We start from the raw sequence: 25,150 nt of genomic DNA on the forward strand, positions 1-25,150 counted from the left end.
CTGTAACATTATGAATGCGATTTTTTAACAAATGTTTCGACATTCATATTTCGATTTGTGGTGACTAAAGCAAAACAATTTGCTACTAATAAGATCACAGCCGCAATTCTTAAAAACGATTCTTATGAATATAAAAAGATATATATATATATATATACATATTGAATTCGAAATTCATTCGATCATTAATTTTAGTATGCATTCGCATGCTGATAATTCTATCTTTTGGTCAGAATTTTCATTGCTAAGGCAACACCCATTTTTATATTTTGATTTCTTTGTTTCAGTTTTTCCCGAAGGTATATTTTTTACAGGAAGAGACGAGGATTGCAATTCAGGTACTGGTAATCCCAAATCCATAATCCGATCTAAATCATGAGTTTGTTTCAACTTCATGTATGAAAATGAAAATACAGACTTAATGTAAAGAAACATATTGTACAGATAGACCGATCTCGCTGTGTTGGTCCGATCGAAGGGTTCTAAAATATTTAACCATTTAGTTTCATTGCATACATATTAGCAGGTGTGGGTAATGTGATAAGTATTTAGTCTCAATGCCAAGTAATTAGGCAGATAGCTATTAACTAAAACCTCATACAGCGCTACTGGTAAAATTCAACTGGATCGGACCTAGTTTTGTTGAACAGCGTCGTGTCCGCAAATTTTAGTGAAATAAAATATTATAAAAAAGAATCAGCTAAGTACTTATTAAATTGCCCACAATATATATTATGAATATTTCGCATACCTTCAATACAAATGTATAACCATTGTGTCGGATCATTCTTTGGCATTTGTTCATTTTTGCAATCATCAATTTTCAACAGTTTTGCAAGCCTTATGGATATTGCCCACGCCGAGTAACTAAAATAATAGATTAATAATGCTTTGAATACTGATAAATTAGTACATAGAGTGGGTGCCCCGCACAAAGTACACCTCGAATAATAAACACTTTGCAAAATGGACCACACAATGATCATTTGTAGTAAAAATGAAGTTGATGTGCTAAATGAAAATCTAATCAGAAGGTCTGGGTGAGCTGAGTTTTATTCAAAAAGTGAAAAAAATATTTGTTGTTGAAAAACCTTACACTTAAATAGCTCTTGCTATGCGATAATGCAGCTATTCACCCGAAAGATCCTTGAGGAAAATTTAGAAAAAGATTATCAAAAAAAAAAAATGAAAACGATTCCACAACAAACTTTTTGGCTAAGTAGAAATAAGTGCAAAAATTCAGGTCCGTTGATTTTAAACCTGGATGAGATTGATAGAATAAGCAATTTGTACATCTGTGCCTCACTCTTTTGGGCAGGTCTTAAATAAGAAAGAAAAACAAACAACCATCAACAGCTTCTTTAGAAGCTAATTAGGTCAAAGGGAGCACAACCACTTTTTTATATAACTGATAAAAAATTTAATACGCATATAAAGCAATAAAATAACTAATTATAATATAATATACAGCGGTATCCCATTAAACGAGTTTAATTCGTTTCGTAGCCACGCTCGTATGTCAAATCACTCGTTCCTTGAATCTATTTTTCCCATATAAATGCATTGGAATACCATTGATTCATTCCAGCACTGTGGTTTATGTTAAGTTCTTTGAATATCAAAAAAATTAAAAAAACGCGAACTCAACATAATATATTTGTTATATTTTATATAATTGAACAATCATTATTAATATGAAGTTAAAATTTCGAAAGTTAAAATAATCCATATGTTCGCGTGGATAAATCGTTACTACACAATTAACATTAAAATTAGTTGTGTATGGCATTGTGCCTTAAGGCAAATCGCTGGAACTTTCTGCACCATAACGAAATATTCAAAAAATATTATATGTTTTCATATAGATTATTATAAACAGTGTAACAATCTCTAATATATATAAGAGTTGTATAAATCGAATTACAAAGTTAAAATTATTTATTTAAAGCATATAAGTGAGCTTCAAACTTTGGAAATAAAAAAAAAATGAAAATTTTTTTTTCCAAAAGCAATTATTTTGTCAAAGCAAGCAGAAAGTTTTTTGAATTATTCAAATCGGTTGATTAGTTCTCTCAAAAACTGCCGTTTTTTGCACATATAGTTTTTCTAGAAAACTCTTACTCGCTCAAAGCTCGTATATTGAATTTTGAACATATGCCGGAGCAACTAATTGCTCATTTTCCAGCTTGTATTTCGAAACACTCATATTTCAGTAAGTCGGGGTACAACTGTATTTTACATTAGAAGACCATACTTTATATTACAGAACGAATTAGTTTTATTAACATATACTACCGATATGCGAGGCATCACAGTACTACATAATTAGAAATTATTTTATGAACTTACTCAAAGTTTGCGTAATAATCAAAGAATCCAAGTAGTAACTCTCCAAGTGACTGATTATTGTCTGTTTTGTATGGTTCAAGCCTTTCATGGATATCTATTGTATGAATATCGGTGTAATTTTCGAATTTTCCAGGATACATAGCATGTAGACAGGGTAGTATTGGAGGTTTAACGCCACCTGAAATTCGAAAAAATAATAATAGATGTATTGTGAAATAGCACTCTAAAAACTACAAAATACTTACATTGCAAATAATGAATGACCATTAAAGTTAAAGAATAACTCGATATGGTTGATTCTCTAGCACTATTCATTTGGTTTCCTCGTGCCCATTGCTTGACTAGTATCACTAAAGGCTTCAATCTCCAATTCACTGTTGAAATTATCAAAATAAAGAGTGATTAAATGTAAGTAGCATTTTGCCTTAAGAAAAGTTGTATGAAAACTATCAATGCTATTTCTAATATCTTTCGAACAATAATATATCTGTAGCTCTATTAAAAAAATCATAACATACATAAATGTCTAGTAATAAAATAAAATAAGAAGACACTTTTGTAGATTATTATATTTTGTAATTGTTGCGTAATCTCTTTCGCGCTTCGAATAAAATTAATGATTTTTAACTTCCTGTAAGTTATATATAGTAATCGTAAAAATCGATAATGAAAATGTTTATATATCTTTACGTTTCAAACTCTTCTGAATATTTTAGCATACCTTAGAAAACCGACGTGCGGATACTATTTTTCGTCGACGATTTCGAGAACACTCATCAACCGATTACAATAATTAAAAAAACATTAGATCTCTACTGATAAGGAGTCGTGCTGATTAGTTTTTGGCAGAAGCATATCCAGCCGTTTCGAATATATGGGGCAAAAAGTGCCAAAAATGGTAAATCAATTTTTGAGAGACCAGAGTCCGATTTCAATAATTCAAAACATTTTATTTGTATTGACAAAATAAAGAATTGATTAAATTTTTAGCAAGGTAGGGTTTCGGGAATCGAGTTCAAAAAGTGACAAAAAATTCCATTTGCGGTCAAAAATAATCATTAGACATATTGAACATCAAATTATCAGATATTTTATAGAGATTTTAATAACGAGTACAAATTTTGTTTACATAAGACTGCGACAAGGCGCTTACGCGCTTATTATATTATTATAATACAATATTTCGGCTCTAAACTAGCTACGCAGCGCAATTGCTTTGAAAAACAGTTCATAATTTCCAAAAAAACTCAAAACAAAGAAAATTTAAAAATTAAAATCAATTTTAACAACAAAGCTTTGTTAAGAATTTTAATTTGCTAATGCTTTTGGCGATCGTCGTACAAAATTAAATAATGCTAGTCTTGATACCATTTTTATATATGGTCATTATATATCGAGTTTCATTTGAATTTTGAATTTTTTAAATTAATTCAGAAGTTTTAAAAAAATAATGAAGGTCAAATTTCGGTAAAAGGCCAAATTTTGGTTTACATACACATGCAGAAACACACAGTCACATACTTTTCAATTTTGGCATCGAGATATTCAAAATGACTTAACTTCTTCTTTGGTATTTTAATAATAATTCGAACTAAAATAGTTATACAAAAATTCATTGGTCATGATGATGATCAGGATATTATTAACCAGTATCAATATCCTGTAATTCATGTATTATAAAAAAAAAGAAAATATGTATAGTATATTTATTTAATCCTTTTCATTTTGTAAACAGTCTAATCCAATGCTCCAATATAAATAGAATAAAATGAAAACATATGATGAAAAGTTGATGTATATTTCTGGACCATTTGCTTAATAATCTTATTACTGAATTTAATTTCTGCACGCTTTTAATCATAGTTTAAACCAGTATTTAGATAAAAATTGTACTAAGTACGACTGAAGAAGTAATAACTTTTAGTAAATAATTCAATTCTCAAATACCAATGAATGTATTATTGCTATTTAAATGTTCAATCAAATAAGAAGAGAGTAGCTTTTAACTTAATATGATAATATTTAAAATATTAAACTCACTTTGATTGTAACAATGTAAAAGATGAGTGTTTCTGATGCCAACAAAGTTATTGCAATTCAGATCAACATCTAAATTTTGTGCAATATCATGAAATCGAAGAATAGGAACCTTAGCTGGAAATAATCGAACATCTTTGAAATAATCTGAAAATGAAAAAAACACATTAATAAAAATTATAAAACATCTATTATTTTAATATCAAAATTAAATAAAGAAAGAGTAAAACACTATTAAATTTTTTTTTCAATTGATCAATGCAAATAAAATATTGTATGTTCTAAATATAAAATAAGTGAAACATAAGGAGAAAATATAAAATTTACTATAGAATCTCGTATGTATTATATTTGTATTATAGATAAATATAATAACAGTATAATTTTAATATGATATGCAAAATAAAAAAAACAATATTTGTGGATAAATAATTTGCAATAAATATTTGAAAATCACTTACCATCTGCATTATTTAATATTAACCTATACAAATTGTCCAAGTGCATTTGTGCTTCATTACGTTGATCAATTTCAGAATTCTTAACAATTAAACAAAAATCAACATCAGACGAATTTGATGCAAAGCCAGTCATTGTAGATCCAACAAGAAATAAGCTATATCGAGCATGGAAATTTTTAATAAATAAAAATAAGTATTTCCATAGCATTAGTTTACTTCTATAAGTTTCTTTAGTTTGTTGAACTGATGAAAATTTATCCCAAATTGCCTGTGACAGTTTGTCTTTATTCAAATCTGAAAATAGACCATGTATAAATTATCCAATCCATATAATTTTAGTGTTTCATGATTTTACTATTTATAGATAATATAGATTTGGCAATTTTCATTAATGAATATAAAGGTAGTTAGCAAATAAATTTTGATATATTGCAGAATGGAAAGTTATATTTTCCCCTGGTAGAAAATGTAAATGTATATTTATTGAAATATATATATGGTTTTGACTTGGCTATTTTTGTAAAATCCAAATAATTGCCAAATTTATATATATATATATATATATATATATATATTAGGGTGGTCCTTAATATGGACATTTTCAAATTTCCTTGCTCCCAAGGGCTCAAATGGTTCCAAATTCATAAAAAACATTAATTTTTAGATAGTGAGCAATTCAACCAAACTTCGTATGGAAATAGCATGGAAAAAATTTTGAAAATTTTGAAAATAAAAAAAAAATTATTTAGGTATATCTTAGCGACAAATGAATTAAAAGTGAATATTTGTGTCATTTTTTATTGAAAATTCGCGGCTCTGCAAAACAAGTTTTTTATAATTTGTTTCGTAGTGTCGAATTTTGAATAAAATTCATTCATCTGTTGTTCGCTAAATTATATCTAAAAAACATTCTTTAAATTCTTGACAATTTTTCCATGCTATTTCCATACAAAACTTGAATTGAATTGCACACTATCTAAAAGACAATATTAAGAGCTAAAATGTGTATAATCACAAATATATATATATATATATATATATATATATATATATATATAATATATAGATCTTACCAATTTGTGGAATATTTTCATCATCCATCAGTAGCTTTAAGATAAATCTATCAGCCGGAACGAAGAAGTTCTTAGAATAATATGGCAAACTTTCCAGTGGGGTCAAATTATAATAGTTATATAAATCCAGTAAATTGTGCAAACTGTATGGAATACTATGTCCTATAGGTTTAGAGTAGTCCCAACCAGAATTTGGTTCTCTCTGTAGTGCCAAGTGATACATTCTAGTTTTTTGGTAGCACACTCCAAGCCGATGATCTTTTGTAACATTTGAAAATTGCTTTTTATGCGGATTACTGGAAAAAATAATATAATATTGATATCAGCATAATAGTTTTCAAGTTTTACATTTCTTCTTTGTATTTAGAGTTTAGTATCAAACATTTATTATCAAACAAGATCATAAAATATTAATGATTTAACTTGCTTCTAAAAAATAAAATAAATCTATGGTATTCCTCAGAAAAATACTAATGTAAAATTATGATTAATTCCTGAAATAAGCAAAACTATTCTGCTTAGCACTGAATTCTTTTCAAAAAAATAATTCTGTGAGTCAAATTAATGTATTATTTGAAAAATCAATTTAATTAAATTGTATTGTTTGAATACCCTTTCTTATTTGAATTTCCATATCCATTATTGTACATATATTGATTTCCTTGATCACAATTTTGATTTATTCGGAAGCCTTTGTGATGATAATACTGATGATTTCCATAGTCATACTGGTCCGGCCATGATTCAGCTATAAAGCATGCATTGTTCAGATAAGGGTCTGAACCATAGTTGCTCTTCTTCAAGGATAAACTTTTCGAACAGTTTTTCACTTGCTCTAAAAAGATATTGTTATTTTTTATAAGGAATTTATTTGAAAAATATCTAAATATATACCATTTAATTTACACTCATAGCATATAAAACAAGTTTCATACATGTTCTTAAAATTAGTACATTATATTTAATAAAATCAATTATTTATGATGCATACCTCTATCAATCAGTGGTTTAAGCATAAATTCCCCTAGTGTTGGAGATTTTCTGGGTGTTATTTGTGTTCCTGTTGTTGCTCCATTATGGCAATTTTCAACATCTTTCTTAACACAGGTTGAATTGATTTCTGCAGGTGCTGGTGAAACGGATGATTGTCTTGTCGAAGACGATGATGATGAACTACTTACACTATCCACGTTTAGAACATTTTTGTTCTGATTTCGTTGCCTATTTTGCCAACACCAATTTCGTTTGTAGCCTAATTAATAATATGCATTTTATTGAACATTTTAAGCTCTCATTATTTATGCCTATGTTAATGAGATATAAATTAATGAATTGCAAAATCAACCTTGTGGCCAGAAAATTATTATGGTAAATTTTAATTAGATCAAAGAAATGTAAATTTTTGAAATAAAATACATATGTACATTTTACCACTATCACTATACATTTAATTTTTTTAAATGTTCCATGAAACCATCCAGAAATACTTGTAATAATAATAATCAAACTGATAATTTACTGAATAAAAGCTGTATTTATTCAAATTATACAATTTATGTGGCAAAATTATCATGTTTACTTCACATAAGCTAATTTCAAAATAAAAATGTAATAGTATTGGAATATTTAATGATCTATTTTCAACATTTGTTTTTGATTATTTTTTTCTTTAAATTGATCAATTAATTATAAATTTATTTTGTATTGAAAGTTTAATTTAAAATTCTGAACTGAAGTTATAGAAATGTAATTGGTCTTGCCTTTAAGATGACTTCTCCTCTTGTGATACATCTTTTAATCTCAATAAATTCAAAGAATTTCTGATATTAAATTTAAAAAGATTAATTAATTCAATCAAGAAGGCTTCAAAGTTTCAAATTTACATATTTTATTTTAATTGGAAATCAAGAAACAAAAAGGATGAAAATACAGAAAATAATTTAGTGAGATCTAGTTTTCATGAAATATTTCAAAACAAATATGAGGTAATAATAAGTAATAGGATCATAAGTGTTATACTAAACTATTTAAAGAAGTAAAACAAATTTTATTACCTGTACCATGATTATTTCGATTGTGATGTTGATAATTATTGTTGTGATTATAATTTTCGGACTTATTAACATTAAAATTTGTTTTGTGTGAATTTTGTACTTTCTCCATGTTATGAGCATTTTGCTTATTACTTGGCTGCTTATTGTACACTCCTTGATAATTATTATATTTTCTCTCTTTATTTGCATTGCAATACTAAAATTGAGTTTGTGCTAGAATTATAGTGTTTTGAAAATAAAGAAATAAATCTCACCTGCTTATTGATATCATTATTCATGGAGTTATGAAAAAATCTATGTGGGCCACGGTAATTGAAATGCATATTTTCTGAGCCATGATTGTTGCTTTGACTTTTTGAATCCACATTTTGCTGTTGCTGATTCATTGCCTTATTATTATGAAGTTTTGCTTGGTTGAGAGCAATTCCTTCTCGATTATAATTTGGTTGAGTAGATGAAACAGTCACACCAGCCATTTTAACTGTATTGTTAATATAATCCTTACTATTCTGTGAGTTAGTCAATGATAAAAATTGGATTCCGTCATAAAGTGAAATATTTGACGGACCTAAAAATTATTTTCAATAGTCAATATAAAAATTGTTCATATTGTTAAAAAGCAACTATTTCATTTGTATGTTGTTGTGCATTAGATTATATTATGTAAGTTATAAATATATGTTGATCTATTATGTACCTATTTGTAATTATTGTAAAAATCTTATTAGCACTCAATTTCATATTATTTATGTCTCACAATTAACATTGCATATAAATTTAGTTAAACTAAAGTTGCTATGAAATTTGAGAAAAAATTAAAACAAATATAGAAAAGAGAATGAAGATAAGTATAACAGGATTATCAAAATCATGGGTATAAAAGATATTAACAAAATATAATTTTATTTGATTTTAATATTATGTGCTATTATACAAATGAATCTATTTGAAAAAATATGATAGACTTTGACTCTGAAACACATATTAAAGCTGTAAATACATGTAAGACTTAAGAATCCAGTTCACATCTCATATATAAAAAAGCTTTCTTGATTAATAAGATATGAATTAAATGATAACTTTACCTGTGATTCCAGTTTCTTGTGAATTTATTGTATAAACTATTTGAGGATAATATGTGTGATACATTCTCATTCAAATGACAATCAAATTAGAATTTTTTTCAACAGCGATCGTTATTGCCAAAAGCACACAAGAATTTAAATCAGGAAAGCATTTTATATTTTATGATCACATATCGACCAATATTTTCATGGTGGAACAATAAATGCCCAAACAAATAATTGACATTTATTGTTATATTTAAAAAAATATTAGGAATGATTTCATCCCCTTTATTATTCGGTTGACATTTGAGTTTGTAAAATATATATGTCAAGGTTTTGCTCTTTCACCTGCAAGCAGAAAATAAAGAAACAATTAATAAAAAAATATTTTTTTAACGAAAAGCAATATTAACAGCTTCTAAACATCCAGTGTTTAATTCATTACATCATTTGTTACTAAGACATTATTAATGAAAAACATTTGTGAATTAATAATGGCGCGAAGATGACAGTGATATGTGATTTTGACATGATTTATCGACGGCCGTAATAATTTAATAGAATAATCTAGGATAATCAATTACCTCATTAATTTAAAAATACTTCCTAAAATATTATTACATTGGAACTTAGCGGATATGCTTCTGTCACTTTCGATGGCATGAGTTTCTTATTAGGTTATAAAATATATGAAATATAAATAATCCATGGAATCAAGCAGACTTCAAAATACTAGTTTTCGATGCTTGTAGTTTTTTCTGCAAAAAAGTTTTTATATTTCTCGATGGAAAAATATATGACAAGGACTATTAACGTGTGCACTTTTTTTTACCTTATTTATGCCACGAAATATGCTCCTTCGGCTTAAAATAATTATCTAACATTAAAATCGAAACGCAACGTTCTAATAAATAAATAATCAACAAATTGAACATGAAGTACAAACCGACAAACTCAAACCGACAATAAAACAATTGCTCTTGATTACATATTTGTTCAATTTATAAATGTCAATTGAAGTTTGATACGATTCGGATATGGATTGAAAATTAGTAAACAAAAATTATTTTGGCGGTTAATTTTAAATGTTTGAAAACGACTTTTTATTGATATTTGCTAATCATTATATATAGTAATTCAATATTATATTCATACTTGCCCATTGTCATATGGAAATCATTTCTATATCAACTGCCTTGTCACAATTTTCAATACAAATCATATTGTTCACATAATCTCCATTATTCTGTTATTATAGTTTTCAATTTTACTTTTTTCATTACATTTATAAGGAATAGAAATTCTTATTTGTTGTTTTTTTTTAAATTTTGTTAGTAAAATAAGCACATTATGTATCGGCAATTTTGAACGAATTAATTTCTAACAACTAAAATTATTTATTGTAATTTAAATTTTAGTTTCTTTCAAATATTTTAGTTATTAGAAATTAATTTATAATTTACAAACAAATTTGATAGAATACACTAATATTAAATAATAAGACTAATAATAAAAGTTGTTTTCCTTCCATTATAAAAATTGAATTATGTATTTTCAGCAAACAAAATATGTAATGTCAAATATCGATCTCAGTTTTATTTATGATATATAATTACAAAAAACATATTATCTATTTTTAAATATAAAAACACAATTGCAGCACGATTGTAAGAATAAAATAAATATATTCAGAAACTGGTTTATCATCAAAATAAGTTCTATTATATTATATTTAGTTTTTTTTAGTGATACAACCAGAGTTAAAATGTAAGATACAATATAAATTTTATTTACTGGCTAAGTTTTATTATTTTTATAGCATTAAGCTGGCACAGTTATAAATAAATTGAAACAATTTTTGAAGAAGTTTATATATATTGTTAAGAAAATAGTAATTCATGAAGTTGTATCTTTTATACAAATATATCACATTTACTATACTTTTTGTTAAATATGAATTACAAAAATTCAGTAATGATATTAATAATTTAACAAAATATTAAATTATACATATCATTTCTTATAATACACAATTAGCTATATTACAAATTCTTATATTTAATAATTACAAATAGGTCTATGAAGTCAATGTAAAAACATTATATTTAGTACAATATTTGCCTTATTTTTTTTTATTATATAAATTTTATAATATTAATATTATTATGACATTTTCTCCCTGATCACAAACCATATTTTAAAATTTGTTCTGTACAATAACAAGTTAAAAATTATCACGTCTACAATAAGTTAAAATTTACAAATATTCACACATTAATTAAATTTACTTTAAAAATCTAAATTCATGTCATATTTAAAAAACTTTTATAGTAAATACAGCCTTATTTTAAAATAAAATATGACTCTATTTGCTAGCATACAGTTAATGTATATAAAATAAAAAATATAAATATTTATACATATAAAATATGGAATATTTTTAACAAATTTAAACCTCAATAATAAAATAATTTACAGTTTGTGAGTCGCGCAAATATTCACATATTTACTGCATTAAAGAAAATTCATCCTATAGATTCACCATTTTGTTCAAATTCAATGTTTTGTAGGCTACGTCCGACATTCATTATTTTCTCCTAATAAATGCTCTCCTTGTGAAAATATATCTACTTCATCAGTATCACTGACTAAATAATCTCCATCTAGTTTATCACATTCTGATATTTCATCTATCATGTGGGAAGATGTATTTATAGTTGGTAATTTGCTGTAGCTAACGCGATTGGTATGCATTCTCTGAAAGAATATTTATTAAGAATCTAGCATATATAATACACAAATAAATTTTAACTTTTATTAATAAAAGTAAGAAAACCTATTAAAATATTCTATTTACGACTTCAACTATTATAAATTTAAACTCTCCTAAGACATTTCTCAAAAATTTTAATTTTTGTTGCACAATCATCAATTCATCATTTATCAACAGAGCAACAGGTACGGAAATTCTTTGTGACAATAAGTTCTTGTCTAATTCTACAAAGTAAAAGTTGTTCTTACTTAATTACAACTCACCTGGAAAGTTGCAAATATTGTTACAAATATTAATATCATAACAATTACTGCAGCAACAGTCAATGATGGTAAACCATTCAATATATAACTTGAAACCGATTGTTGGTTAATATCTTTTGATTTTTGAATCATTTGTTCAGTTTCTATTAAACCCAAAGCAATTCTTCTTTTCCCAGCAGGTGAAGAATTTTTACAACTTCCTGAAAAATATTGTAAATAAAATAAATAAAATGAAAAAATCTTTTAAACAAAAAGATATATAACAAATATATATATCCATTGCAAAACATTACATTATTTTATCAATTACTATATATTATATACTTTATAATCTATATTTAGAGTATGTTATTGGAATTCATTAAATATAATTATTTATTTGAAAATAAATAAAATAATAGACTAATAGGATAACCGATTTGGATGATTCAAGCGAGATAAATTGTTCGTATTAATATACATTTATAAAAAGAAAATTTTACTTTTTTGAGAAAAATAAAAGAAAATAATTCTGTGATTTAAAGCTTACAATTAATTTAAAATTTTCAACTGTTACAAATTGAAAGTTAATTTTTATACCTGTATTGGGATCACAATGGCAACAAGTCTGATCGACAAGTGCAGTGGAATCTTGTGATGAAGTTGTAGACTCTTGTTCTGTTGTACAACATGGCACACATTGATTATTCAACCTGTATTAATAATAAATATTCAAATAAACACAAAGGAGATTCAAATAATAATATTTAATAAATTAAATGTTATATGCATGTATCATCTTCAAATACGTCTCCTAAGGCAACTCCTAAATATTATAATGAATTTATTTATTTATATAGTAGTATTTATTTAGTCATGCATAAAAAACACCCAAGAAACTTGCCTGAAAAACAAAAATGCGACTTATAGAATTCTGGGATACTTAAATACAAGTAAGTGTTTCTTTTGAAATTTTGTAACAGACCAAGATCTGCTCATCCTGTGTTTTATATACCAATTTTTGATGCTTATTGATAATTGGTCAGAAACATTCAAAGTAATTAAGCTCTTGCATCTATTTTAATAATTTTATAATAGTTGGATATATTACTTACTTGTCTAAGTGAAGAGGAGATGTACATGATACACAACTAAATTTTCCAGGACCATTGCATGTGCGACAACTTGAATCACAAGTTTTACAGAGCTGTGTTGGGGGATCATAATATTGAGAGCCTAAACATTCCATGCAAAGCCCACCATCAAGCATATGCCCTGGAGGACAACTTGTACAAGATAAAGGCCCTTCATCTGAAAATGGAAAAGATTAAATCAGAAATTAATTGTGTAACATCTACGTATCGTATAATCAACCTGGTTTCAAAACAGTTGGAATAAAAATGTCTTATATATGATAATAAACAAGTATAATTTATAATAATTATTACAATTTAGAAAGTGTATACTTAGTGTTAGTATTTTATATTATTTATTTATTATTATACAAAACTGTATTTTTAAGCCCTTCTAGATCCAGAAGCTCGAGCTACTCTGTGGGCTATCTTTCAATAAAAAATAAATTATAGTTCGAGAAACTATCATAATTGTTAACACTAAATTAAATATAAAGAACACATCAATGAAGGCAAGAAAAACTAACTTGTACAGATGATAAATGATGGTAATCAATAAATCAGTTAATTACCATCTGTACAAGTATATGATTTTATATAATCGTATTTATATTTACATCATATCAATCTTGATGTATTTATTATTCTATTTTCAGATAGTTTACCTTTACAATTGCGACAGCTATGATGACATCTCTGGCAGTTGTATGCGCCCCGGTAGAACCCGGCAGGACATTCTGGTCTGCATTCTCCAGCTGCTATTTGCCATCCTGTGGGACATCGTACGCACTGGTCTCTTCGTGGTCCGCTGCAGGTTTGGCAACTGATGTAACAACGGGAGCATCCTCCACGATCGTTGTAGTATCCATCGGCGCACGTGGCTCGACATTCGCCTGTTTGCAGCTGTTGGTAATAAAATAAATTTAAAAAAACTGAATATGTCCCTTCATAAATATCGATATAGTCTGAAATATACAATATTTTACATATTTCACTAACCTGTAGGCCAGGAGCACATGCTGTACAATTTTGTCTAGAAACGCATTGCGTGCAGGTGTGCAGGCAGGGTGAACATCCGCCACCTTCGGGAAAATGACCATCTGTACATTCACCCACACAGTTTGAATTTTGCAACCTGAGAGATTGTTCGCAGCTCAGACAATCAGACTTGGAAGGTCCAAAACAGCTTTCACACGTCGAGTGACATGGATGGCAGTTACCATCGGCGTAATATTCACCTGACAAAAATTAAAGTATTTTAATATTTAGAAGTCCACATATAAACGATAACAATAATTTGTGCATAGATAAAAATCCTAATTACCAATTATCTTTTTAAATAAAACATAATTCAATTACCCTGTTCACATTTTTCAGCTCCATTCGGCCAACATTTTCCCTTTTTATCAGCATCCCAGCCTTCTGCGCAATCCGTGCACATGCCAGACGATTCGCAGCTGGTACATCCTGATGGACATGGAACACACTCGCGTCGTTTCTTGTCGGCCCGAAAGTTGGCTGGACAAGAACTCAAACATGCGCCTTCATGATGTAGCAATCCTGGTTTGCAAGTCACGCATTGTGTTTCAGATGGTCCAGTACACGTTCCGCAGGATGGATGACATTGGGCGCAACTATAAGATGAAAAATTATGAAAAGTAGGAATTGGAAATGATACAATATCATGAGAATATTTTGAGGGTGACTACACTTTCCAAAATTATCAAATCTCATACAAAATAAAAATTATCAAGCAATTACTAAATAAAATATTATTATGTTACATCTTTAATAATCCATATAAAATTAAATACTTAAAAAAATAAATTACAAAGTTATGTAAATATAAAAAATGTTAAAGTTTTTTTTAATCAAAATAAATTATTACAACTAGAACACCAACATTCAAATTTCCAAATACTAATTTAAATAGCAAAACTACATTGAATTGTGAATTCAGATTATAAACAATTGTTTGCAACCTAGACACAATGCAATGATATTGCAAAAAATATGATTATTAATAAAACTTACTTGTAGTCTTCAGTTTCATATGTGTCTTGAGGACATGCGGCGTAGCACTTATTCTCGTACATAACTAAATGATGATCACAGCTGGTACAGTTGTCTGGTCGATCTTGGCAAGATCCACAAGTAGGTCCACATGGTACGCATGTGCCTTGTTCTGTATCTGCATTTTAGTGAAATATTTTACAATCTATCATATTAAATAATCACATTTCCAGTTTGATTAGAAATGTTAGTTTTGAATTTAATTTACAGTTCAATAAATATTACAGATAAAAAATAAAATATTTCATTTTTCTTTCTTACTTTCGAAGTATCCCTCAGGACATTGTTGCAAGCAAACGGCAAGATCAAGTACTCGTAAATGAGCAGGAGCACATGTTAAACAACTGTCCATTCCTGCTCCTGCACAAGTTTCACATGAAGCGTGACATGGCCAGCAAATTCCTTGTTGATTGGGAAAACTACGAGGTGGGCACTTTGACACGCAAGTTCTATAAATAAAATAAAAAACTTTATTTATTTGAAAAAAAAATAAAATCACTGCTGATCATAAATTTAACATTGATTATAATCTGTAAATAATATTTATAGTCCGTATTACTAAAAAATTGATATTTAAAAAATAATTTGAGTTATACATTTAGAATTTACATTTTTATGATTTAAAATCAACTTGAAATAATAAATAATAAGAATTGGATGTAAAACTTTCAAATTTACCCAAGAAAATAATTTTAGTTAGAAACAAAATCAAGAAATAATCCACTTACTGGTCTAATTTGTAGTGTTTGCAAGCAATACATTGTCCTGGTCCTGGGCCGTAGCAACCTTTCTGTTCATCGCATTGCTCATCACAATTATTATGGAATGTTTCAGTTTTGTTATTAACAACGACATTAGTCGCTGACGCTTGCGCTAACATTCCATCATCTGGTGAAACTATTGCTACTTCTGGATCACTTCCTGCGCCAAATAAGTCTGGATAGTTTCTGGAAATAAAAAGAACATGACATAGTATATATATAGATAAAAAATTTACAAACAAGTATACAGAATTTCAGAGAATTGAAATGCAACAACTGCAATTTTACTATTCTAATACAATATTTACAATATACAATACAATACATTGCTATATTAATATTGTAATGTATTGTCAAGTTCGCTCATACTTGAAACTTTTGTAATATTGCAATTATAACTGAAATTGCTATATTATTAATATTTTCTATGTTTACCTGTAGGTACCAGTGTTAAAATCGGTGAAGTATTGTGGTGGTTGGGGAACAACTCTCCGAAGCGCGTCTTGGCCAGGAAATTGGAAGCTAGGATTTGGTGATCGAAGACGAATTGGATTTGTATTTGTGCCATAGAATATTAGCTGCCATTTCTTCAATATACCAGCTTGATTGACCCGTCTATTGCCTGCATTTATTACCTAAAAATAAACAATAATATTTTTTCCTTTTTATATTATGAATAACAAAATTTGAATTTTCTTATATTGTTTTATCATGTGTACCTGTAGAGTCCACCGTCCGTCGGCCTTCTCTCCCCAAAAGTGGACGCTCAAGAATGGCCAATCGTCAAAGTTAGAGCTGACGACATCCCGTGGCCTTTCAAAAAGTAGCGTTGATGTTGTACCCATTGGAGAAGTCAGTAAAATTTTCAGATTGCCTCGCGGGAAAAATCTCAAAGTAATTTTGCACTGCACATGCTCAAGAAACCGAACTTCATTAAGAGTTCCACTGCAACCTGTCACATCCATGTGTGCGACAAGTGTATTTCCGTAAGTTGGTTCGATTAGGCGCTCTTCCGCAATTTCTTGGCTCTTGCAGATATGCTGAGGGGGTACTGTAGTCCATTGTTCGGCCAAACTGACCATTGCTCCCGCGTCCATCAAACCATATCTGAAGAAATGAAATATAAACATCATATTAACACAAAAACGATTATGTGCAATAAAACGTCCTGGTGGCAGTTGTTCGATAAAATAATTAAAAAAAAATTGTTTGGTTCATCTTTGTTTGTCCAAGTCTACTATAATCAGCATAACATTTCTAATAGTTCTTTGTTATTTTGAATTTCGTACCCGAATTTGTGACTGACTTTCCTCTTGACGCCGTTTAAAATCCATCCTGCTTCCTTCTCCAAGGGAGCAGATCTGGAAGTCAGCACTACTAGATATTGCATATCACGCCATGTCAGTGCTGGATTTGCTTCCAACGCTAGCGCACAAATACCTGAAATGATATTTTTCATGTCAATAAGGCACATAAAATAAAATTTACTGCATAGATATCGTCTAAAGAAAAGTATACAATAATTCATGATATAACATTAAAAATATTCAAAACAATATTATCTCATTTTAAAATGTATAACGTACCTGCTGCCAAAGGTGCAGAAGCAGATGTTCCGGTATGTTCGACCGTGCAGATGTGATCTGGTCTCAAACGAGCGTCCATATCGACTGTTGCAACGCTTTTATCATGGCCTGGTGTACCAGAACTATATGTTGAAGCTAAAGTGGAAGAACATTCTTCCAGGTACCATGGTTTATATCTGAGAATATAGAATTTAACAAATTATTATAATATTTATTTAATAAGGCAAATTCACACTATATATCATTTTTCCATTAATTAAATATTGAAACATCTAATAGTTATTTCGTGATAAAAACATTATTGCAAAAGGAGACAGTTTCTTTTTTACGTGTTCTCAGTATATAATTAGTCAATGTAAGAACTAATTGCATTACATTATATAAACTAGCTGTAAGTGGAATTCTGTCTTAAGGCAATTAAGGCATCGTGCCTTAAGGCAAATTGCTGGAACTTCCCGTACCAAAAATTATTATTTTTTAAAAAACGATTAACATTTTTGAAAAAAAAATTACTTTGAAAAAATAAGATTTTTGAGAAACTATAAATTGGCCAAAAAATTACTTTTTTTTGAAAAAAAAAATTTTTTTAAAAAAAAAATTTTTTTTAATTTTTTTTTTGTTTTTTTTTTGAAAAAATAATTTTTCTTTATTTTGACATATTGTGGAAGATCTAAACTTTTTTCAAAGCAATCGTACTGTTTTAACTGCATAAGGACAAAATATAAAGCGCGTAAGTGCCGCGTCGCTGTCTAACGCATAAGCATTGGTACGGAACCCATAGGAATGTTAACAAAATGTATACTTATTGTTAAAATCTCTATAAAATATCTGATAATTTGATGTGCATACTCGTATGTCTAATGATCATTTTTGACCGCCAAATGGCTCATTTTTTTACTTTTTCCTCCATATCTCCGAAACCGCTAGACCTACCTTCATGAAAATTTTATCGATTCTTCATCTTGTCAATACAAGTGAAACGTTTTTTGAATTATTCAAATCGGACGCTCCGTTCTCTTAAAAACTGAGTTACCGTTTTCGGCACTTTTTGCCCCGTATCTTCGGAACGGCTAGACCTGTCTTCGCCAAAAACTAATCAGCACGTCTCCTTATCAATACAAATCGAATGTTTTTTGAATTATTCAAATCGGTTGATCCGTGTTCCCGAAATCGTCGACGAAAATTTGTATCCGCACATACATACACACACATACATACATACACACACATACACACACACACACACACACACACACACGCATACATCCATTTTTTCTAAGGTATGCCAAAATGTTCAGAAACCTTTGAAACGTAAAGATATATAAAAATTTTCATTTTCGATTTTTTTGCGATTACTATAACTTACCCTACGGGAAGTTAATTAACTTAAACTTACCCTCCTTGAGTTGCACTAGATATCGACAACGTAAAAATACTGTTAGTATATCCATCGCAATTACAGCTGTCTGTGTGCCTGCCACCATTTCCGGATGCCCAAACAAAAATTGATCCTTTGCCTTTACGCCCGCTCGTTACTCCATAGATAAAAGCTCTCCTGGCCAGAGGTCCTGGTCCATCAACAGTTTTACCGTCATCTTCTGGGCCCCAAGAGGCGCTGTAGACGTCGATGTGGTCGGGGTTGAGACCTAAGGCGCGAGCTTCAACGGCGTCGTTGACCACACCGTCCAACATACGAACACCTGAAAAAAAGAATGATTTTCGATGAAAAATGATTTTAAATAATAAATAATGAAATTCTAAAAAATAGTACTAATTACTCGTCTTGGCTGTTGTAATTATATACCTATTCTCATTATATAACTGAATTCTCTTTTATTATTTTCTCGAATAACAATTAAAATACAGCATTTTAATCTTATGAGTTATTTTTTAAAATGAACCAAATCAATCATCCAAAAGAAGCAGGGTTGGACAAAAAAAAACCTTCGGTTGGTTGTAGTGGCTTTAAATTTTTGAGTGGTAGATCGTGCTTCTTTCAGCGGTACATCTGTTTCCAGAGTACTATTTTCGAAAATAATCCAAAACTTTTGAAATTATATTAAAAAATAAGCAAAAAACAATTAGTTTTTATGCATATTTTTACATAATATTGCATATTAATTTGAAGTCTGATATCAGTTGAGTATTTATAAAATTCTATTGTTGAAAAAACTAAGGGGAGCGCAACATTTTTTTTTATTAGAGCAGAGGAGCGCGGTGCAAAAAAGATTGAAAACCACTGCCCTAAATCGTTATGGATTCGTGTTCGTGTCTCATATTTTAAACAATAAAATATATCGCAAATTATTTTATGCAATTTATAAAATATTTTTGAGGAGATATAAATATTAAATGATCTATATCAAATGATAGGTTGATGTTCGTTCATCTAAATCTACTCCAATCAGCATTATTTTAGTTATTTTTAATTTCGTACCCAAATTAGTTACTAATTTGTGACAAGCTATGTATATTGGAAATTATTTGATATAATTAAGAATACAAGTTAGTGAAGATATCAATATTAATAAATCCCTCATTATGAAAAATGTTAAATTTAATGTAATATTATTTCTTAAATAAATAAATTAATTTACTATTTCCTTATTATTCTTCTCTCTGCTAATCTAAATTTCAGTTATTCTTAATATTCTGCCTAAAGTGATATAATATTTTGCAATTTATTTTATGCATAATTAATGAACTTTAATCAAAATAATTTATTATAATAAAACATTTTTTTAGCTAGTTATTTTTTAATAAACTAGTTGTGGTATTTTGTCTTAAGGCAAGTTACATGAACTTTTCGATATGTGTACACAATTGACTTAATCAATAACAAATAAATAAATTTAAGAATGATTTAAGTATTTCGAGTGGATGTATTAAATATTATCGAAAATCGTACACGTGTCTAATACAATGCCGAGTGTTTATTAAAAGCAAATGTTCAAAATTCGATAAATTTTTATAATTGTACTAGTTTCCGTATGATTATAATGGTTTAGTAAATTTATTAAGGCCAGGTACTATATCGCCATACCAAGTAAAATGTCTAATTTTAACAAACGTCAAAAAAACGGCAATTTTCTCAAACTTTGACATTTTTTTTTAAATTAAACGACTTGTCGTAGGACCGTGATATTTTAGTATGATCTATCTAGAAGACTATGGTATCTACCGTCAAAAAAATAATCATAAAAATCGTCGATTTTTTTTTAAACTTTATTACAAGAAAACGGCCCGGCCGATCTCTACCAAAAACTAATCAGCACGATTCCCAATCAATATCTTTCGAACAGTTTTTGAATTTTCAAAATCGATTCAGAATTGCGGGCTAAAACGTAGACGAAAAATTTTTCACTTTTCTGCGATTTATAAAGAAACGGCTTGGCTGATCGTCGCACAAAATTGACAAACAATAGTCCTCATCGAGATACATCGAGTGGCTTTTAAATTTTTGAAATCGGTCCAGCCGTTTTTCGAAAAAACGTCGATTTACGGCAAAAAAATTGTTCACATACACGCACACACATACACACATACTTTTTCCAAATTTGGTCTCATTCGATTCAGAATAGCTTGAAACGTCGAGAAAACATAAAATTAGCAATTCGGATTTTTTGATGAAAACATAAATTTCTTCGGGAAGTTAACTAGTTGGTAATGGTATTTTGCCTTGAAGCAAGTTACATGAACTTTCCGATATTTGTAAATAATCGACTTAATCAATAAAAAATAAATTAACTTATGAGTGATCAAAAGTATTCAGAGTGGATTTATTACACATGATTAAAAACGAACGAAGACTTAACGTCTCGCACTCCTTTCTAAAAGCTAATTTTCAAAAATCAATAATTTTTATAATTGAACCAATTTCCATAGGACTTTAATGGTTTAGTATGTACAATAAGACTAAGTACTTTATCGTTATACCAAGTAAATCATCTGATTTTAACTTCAACAAACGTCAAAAAAACTACTTATTTTCTTAAACTTTGATAATTTTTTAAAAATAAACTACTCGCCGTAAGGCATTAATACTTCAGTAAGTTCTATAAGACCATTATATATATCGCCAAAAAAAGTTCCATAAAAATCGGCTTAAATTTTTTTCTTGACAGTTAATTTACAAGAAAACGGCTCGGTAGATTTTCATCTAAAACTAATCAGTATCATTTCCAACTAATATTTTTCGAACAGTTTTTGATTTTTCAAAATCGATTCAGTAGTATTAAATGTGGACGAAAAGTTTAACACTTTTTTTCCAAATTACAAAGAAACGGCTCGGCAGATCGTCGCACAAAATTGACAAATGCTAATTCTCATCGAGAACCATCAACTGGCTTTTAAATTTCTAAATTCGGTTCAGGCGTTTTTGAGCAAACGTCGATGAAAGCTCTAATTTTGACAAACGCCAAAAAAACGATGCTAATTTTTGTAAACTTTGACGAATTTTCAAAATTAAACGACTTGTAGTGAGCTGTAATATTTTAGTATGATCTAGAAGATCATGATATCTATCACGAAAAAAAAATTATGAGAATCGTCGAGATTTTTTTTAACACTTTATTACAAGAAAAGGGCCCGGTCGATCTTTACCAAAAACCAATCAGGTCGATTCCCAACCAATATCTTCCGAACGATTTTTGAATCTTCAAAATCGATTCAGAATTGCGGACTAAAACGTGGACGAAAAATGTTTTACTTTTCTGCTATTTACGAAAAAACGATTAGGTCGATCGTCGCACAAAATTGATAAACACAGTGCTCATCGGGATACATCGAATGGCTTCGAAATTTTGTGTTTTATAGTTTCGTATGAATAAATATTTTATAATACTTGCGTTTACCAAATTGGGCCATGTCAGAAATACGTAATATTTGCTTCTGGCCTGATTATCGTACGCGGGCTATGCCCGTAATATTTACGTTTTGCCTAGCCATTGTACGCAGGCTAGGTGTAGGTGAAGGTATTAAATTCTAAAATTATGTGGCGGGCCGCACTTATAAATAATTTACCATGCTTGATATATTTATATAATAGTATGCAAATAAATTTAACAAGAAAAAATACATTCTAATTAATTTAATAATGCGAGAAAGTTCATACAAATAGACAAAATTCAATTTGAGAAATGGTTGGCAGGCCTCCACCCATTGTCAGAGGACACAGCAAACAAATAATCCAGAAATATAGAATATTTATTGTAACATACAGATTATTATGTGATTATACATAGTAGAACAAAAACTCATACCAAATACTATTTTTATAAAATGTTTATCGCATTAATTATATTAACTGATATTTTAAACTTTTAGAAAAAATCTCGGCTGTTATCTGCACCATATTATAATTTGTTATGACATTTTATTGGTTTTTAATAAAATAGCGTTGCATCTGAAACCTTCCTTATATTTCAGTTACACACAAATAAATAATACTACTGTTCATTGTTAGTCGACAAAACACACAAAATATTAAGCCACAAACATAAATAAAAATATAATTAAGAGAAATAATACTTGACAACAACCGCCACGAAGGTTAGATTATAACTGAGTTAAAATTGCATATTTACTTTCGTATTGCGCCCTCTATGATTCTGATCCCAAAACTATTCCGAATAGATAACAATTATTGAATTTTAATATCATCTGGTAACAATTCACGCCGTTTCGACCCTATAAATTGGGTCCAAAAACCGAAGTCAAACCATTCAGTGTTTGGAGCTCGTGGGGACACTTCAATGGTAAGTCTTTTAAAAATATTTATATTGTGTAATAATTTCATATATTCAGTTTTAAATACGTTGCATGGAATTTGTTTTGCTCGATTGTGTTTGACTTGATCCACTGTTCAATAATGAATAAAAGAATTCAAATAAATTGAAGTAAATATTCGTCACTTTTATATTAAACGATTTATATTACTTTTTATACTCTAATATATATTTGCTGAGAAGTCGCCTTCGTGTTTTTTGTTACGAATATATTCAATTTTAGCTTCGGAATAATAATAACCTAATACATATTTAGATTGTAATGTGTACCTTGTCGGTTTAGAACAGATTTAGTATTCAACATACAATTTTTTATAAATCCTATGTTTGAAATACTTTTTTTTTAATTTTTTTTGGCCGGGAATTGCGAAAACGCAAATGAAAGAAGCGCGACTAAGGCACTTCTACTGTATTTACAACTGACTAGTGTTTTTTTATTTATATTATTTTATTATTTTATTTAATTTTTTTTTATTTAACTTGTTTCAGATTTCGTGTGGTGTTTTGCACAGTGGCGGGTGACTGGGGATTCATTGTGCCTTTTTTACATTTTATTATATTTAAAATTTTTAATTAATCTACTTTTATCATGGCTTAGTTACTACTTGCGTCCAACCGTTTTTCTGTTTTGTTTGTGCGGAAAATTGAGTTCGAAACTATTATCGTTAATCATTTATAGTTTTTTTTATCGTTTGAAACGATTTTTAAAGCCGAGTTTGCGCGTTTTTAAAACCTGTCGCCCTCCCCCCTCGGCAGGTTCGAGTAGTTCGCGATTAATTATTAAATCAATTTTTGTTGGTCGGTGTGTGGTTGCTTGCAAAGCTTTTCCCAGAAGCGGAGCAACGCCATACGCTTTAATTCATAAATAATACTATATGTACATATTAAGAGTAATGTTAATTTTTTTTTGAATTATTTTATTAATTACCTTACGTTATATGCGCATTCAAACATCTAGTTTGAAATTTTGAAATCCAGCTTGTTTCTCAAATTACTTATATTTATTTTAACGGATTTTTTCTGCTTTTATGTACTATAAATTAATCAAATAAATTTAAAATTCTCGTTATTGCACAATGGGTCTCCCGTGACGGAGAAATGTTGAAGACGCAGTGCTCTGCTACTACAGGAGAAGCACAACCCAAGAGCAACTACTACAGGAGAAGCACAACCCAAGAGCAACTACTACAGGAGAAGCACATTCCAGGATAATATGCATGCATATATTAGTTTTCTCGTATTACATATAATTAGTCGTTATCTAGACTTACATTTATATAAGTATATAATTTTTTAATATTAACATTACCGGGGCCCCGTTTATATGCTCATCCCTTTTAGGGAAATTTGTGTTTTTTTTTAATCTCGTTTCAGGTGTATTTCTATGAAGATTTCCAGAAGATTTCCTCTTCAAGACAACCAGGAAGCCGCTACCAGATTGGAGATTATGCGCATAAATGAAATCATATGGAGCAAAGATAAAATGTAAGAAAAAACTTTAATTATATTGTATTATTATTATTGGATCTTTATAATAGTGTATCGATATTATTGTATTATATTAGTCTTAAACTAATGTTTAGTTAGGGGTCCTTTTGACGTAAAAATTTCGGTCGAATATTTCGTAATTTATTTTCAAATTAATTTGAAATAATAATCAATTTTTATTTCATAATTATCCATCACTTTCCAGGGGCCAACCAGGACCAACAGAAGACTGCTGACGGATCAAGACCAACAGAAGAAAACTGCCGG

At 28.8% G+C, this 25,150-nt stretch overlaps 2 protein-coding genes across 2 annotated transcripts in view; both read right to left on the reverse strand.

Moving 5' to 3' along the window:
• Nucleotides 1-42: 42 nt before the first annotated feature.
• Nucleotides 43-10,005, reverse strand: LOC113366382. Its single transcript, XM_026607982.1, has 14 exons — nucleotides 9,874-10,005; nucleotides 9,626-9,799; nucleotides 9,060-9,389; nucleotides 8,229-8,542; nucleotides 7,975-8,170; nucleotides 6,912-7,172; nucleotides 6,533-6,755; nucleotides 5,921-6,216; nucleotides 4,848-5,141; nucleotides 4,390-4,533; nucleotides 2,595-2,723; nucleotides 2,350-2,527; nucleotides 752-867; nucleotides 43-482 (listed from the first exon to the last, which is right to left on the reverse strand). The coding sequence occupies exons 3-14, from the start codon at nucleotides 9,127-9,129 to the stop codon at nucleotides 175-177; spliced, it is 2,529 nt and encodes an 842-aa protein (XP_026463767.1). The 5' UTR covers nucleotides 9,130-9,389; nucleotides 9,626-9,799; nucleotides 9,874-10,005; the 3' UTR covers nucleotides 43-174.
• A 1,528-nt stretch (nucleotides 10,006-11,533) lies between these two features.
• LOC113366380 (furin-like protease 2) overlaps nucleotides 11,534-25,150 on the reverse strand; it is a 197,640-nt gene continuing 184,023 nt past the window's right edge. Inside the window, exons 6-20 of the mRNA XM_026607980.1 lie at nucleotides 19,006-19,309; nucleotides 17,610-17,785; nucleotides 17,313-17,463; nucleotides 16,743-17,130; nucleotides 16,459-16,658; nucleotides 15,991-16,209; nucleotides 15,524-15,711; nucleotides 15,224-15,380; nucleotides 14,549-14,823; nucleotides 14,189-14,427; nucleotides 13,855-14,092; nucleotides 13,172-13,367; nucleotides 12,657-12,769; nucleotides 12,078-12,277; nucleotides 11,534-11,798 (exon numbers count right to left, since the gene is read on the reverse strand). Of these exons, the coding sequence (XP_026463765.1) occupies nucleotides 11,613-11,798; nucleotides 12,078-12,277; nucleotides 12,657-12,769; nucleotides 13,172-13,367; nucleotides 13,855-14,092; nucleotides 14,189-14,427; nucleotides 14,549-14,823; nucleotides 15,224-15,380; nucleotides 15,524-15,711; nucleotides 15,991-16,209; nucleotides 16,459-16,658; nucleotides 16,743-17,130; nucleotides 17,313-17,463; nucleotides 17,610-17,785; nucleotides 19,006-19,309 (3,230 nt within the window). The 3' untranslated portion in view covers nucleotides 11,534-11,612. The remainder of the gene's footprint in view (nucleotides 11,799-12,077; nucleotides 12,278-12,656; nucleotides 12,770-13,171; nucleotides 13,368-13,854; nucleotides 14,093-14,188; nucleotides 14,428-14,548; nucleotides 14,824-15,223; nucleotides 15,381-15,523; nucleotides 15,712-15,990; nucleotides 16,210-16,458; nucleotides 16,659-16,742; nucleotides 17,131-17,312; nucleotides 17,464-17,609; nucleotides 17,786-19,005; nucleotides 19,310-25,150) is intronic.

The sequence above is a fragment of the Ctenocephalides felis genome, unplaced genomic scaffold (assembly GCF_003426905.1).
Source record: "Ctenocephalides felis isolate EL2017-DRISC unplaced genomic scaffold, ASM342690v1 CF-g0.4_SCAFFOLD_01170, whole genome shotgun sequence".
In the NCBI taxonomy this organism is placed as follows: domain Eukaryota; kingdom Metazoa; phylum Arthropoda; class Insecta; order Siphonaptera; family Pulicidae; genus Ctenocephalides; species Ctenocephalides felis.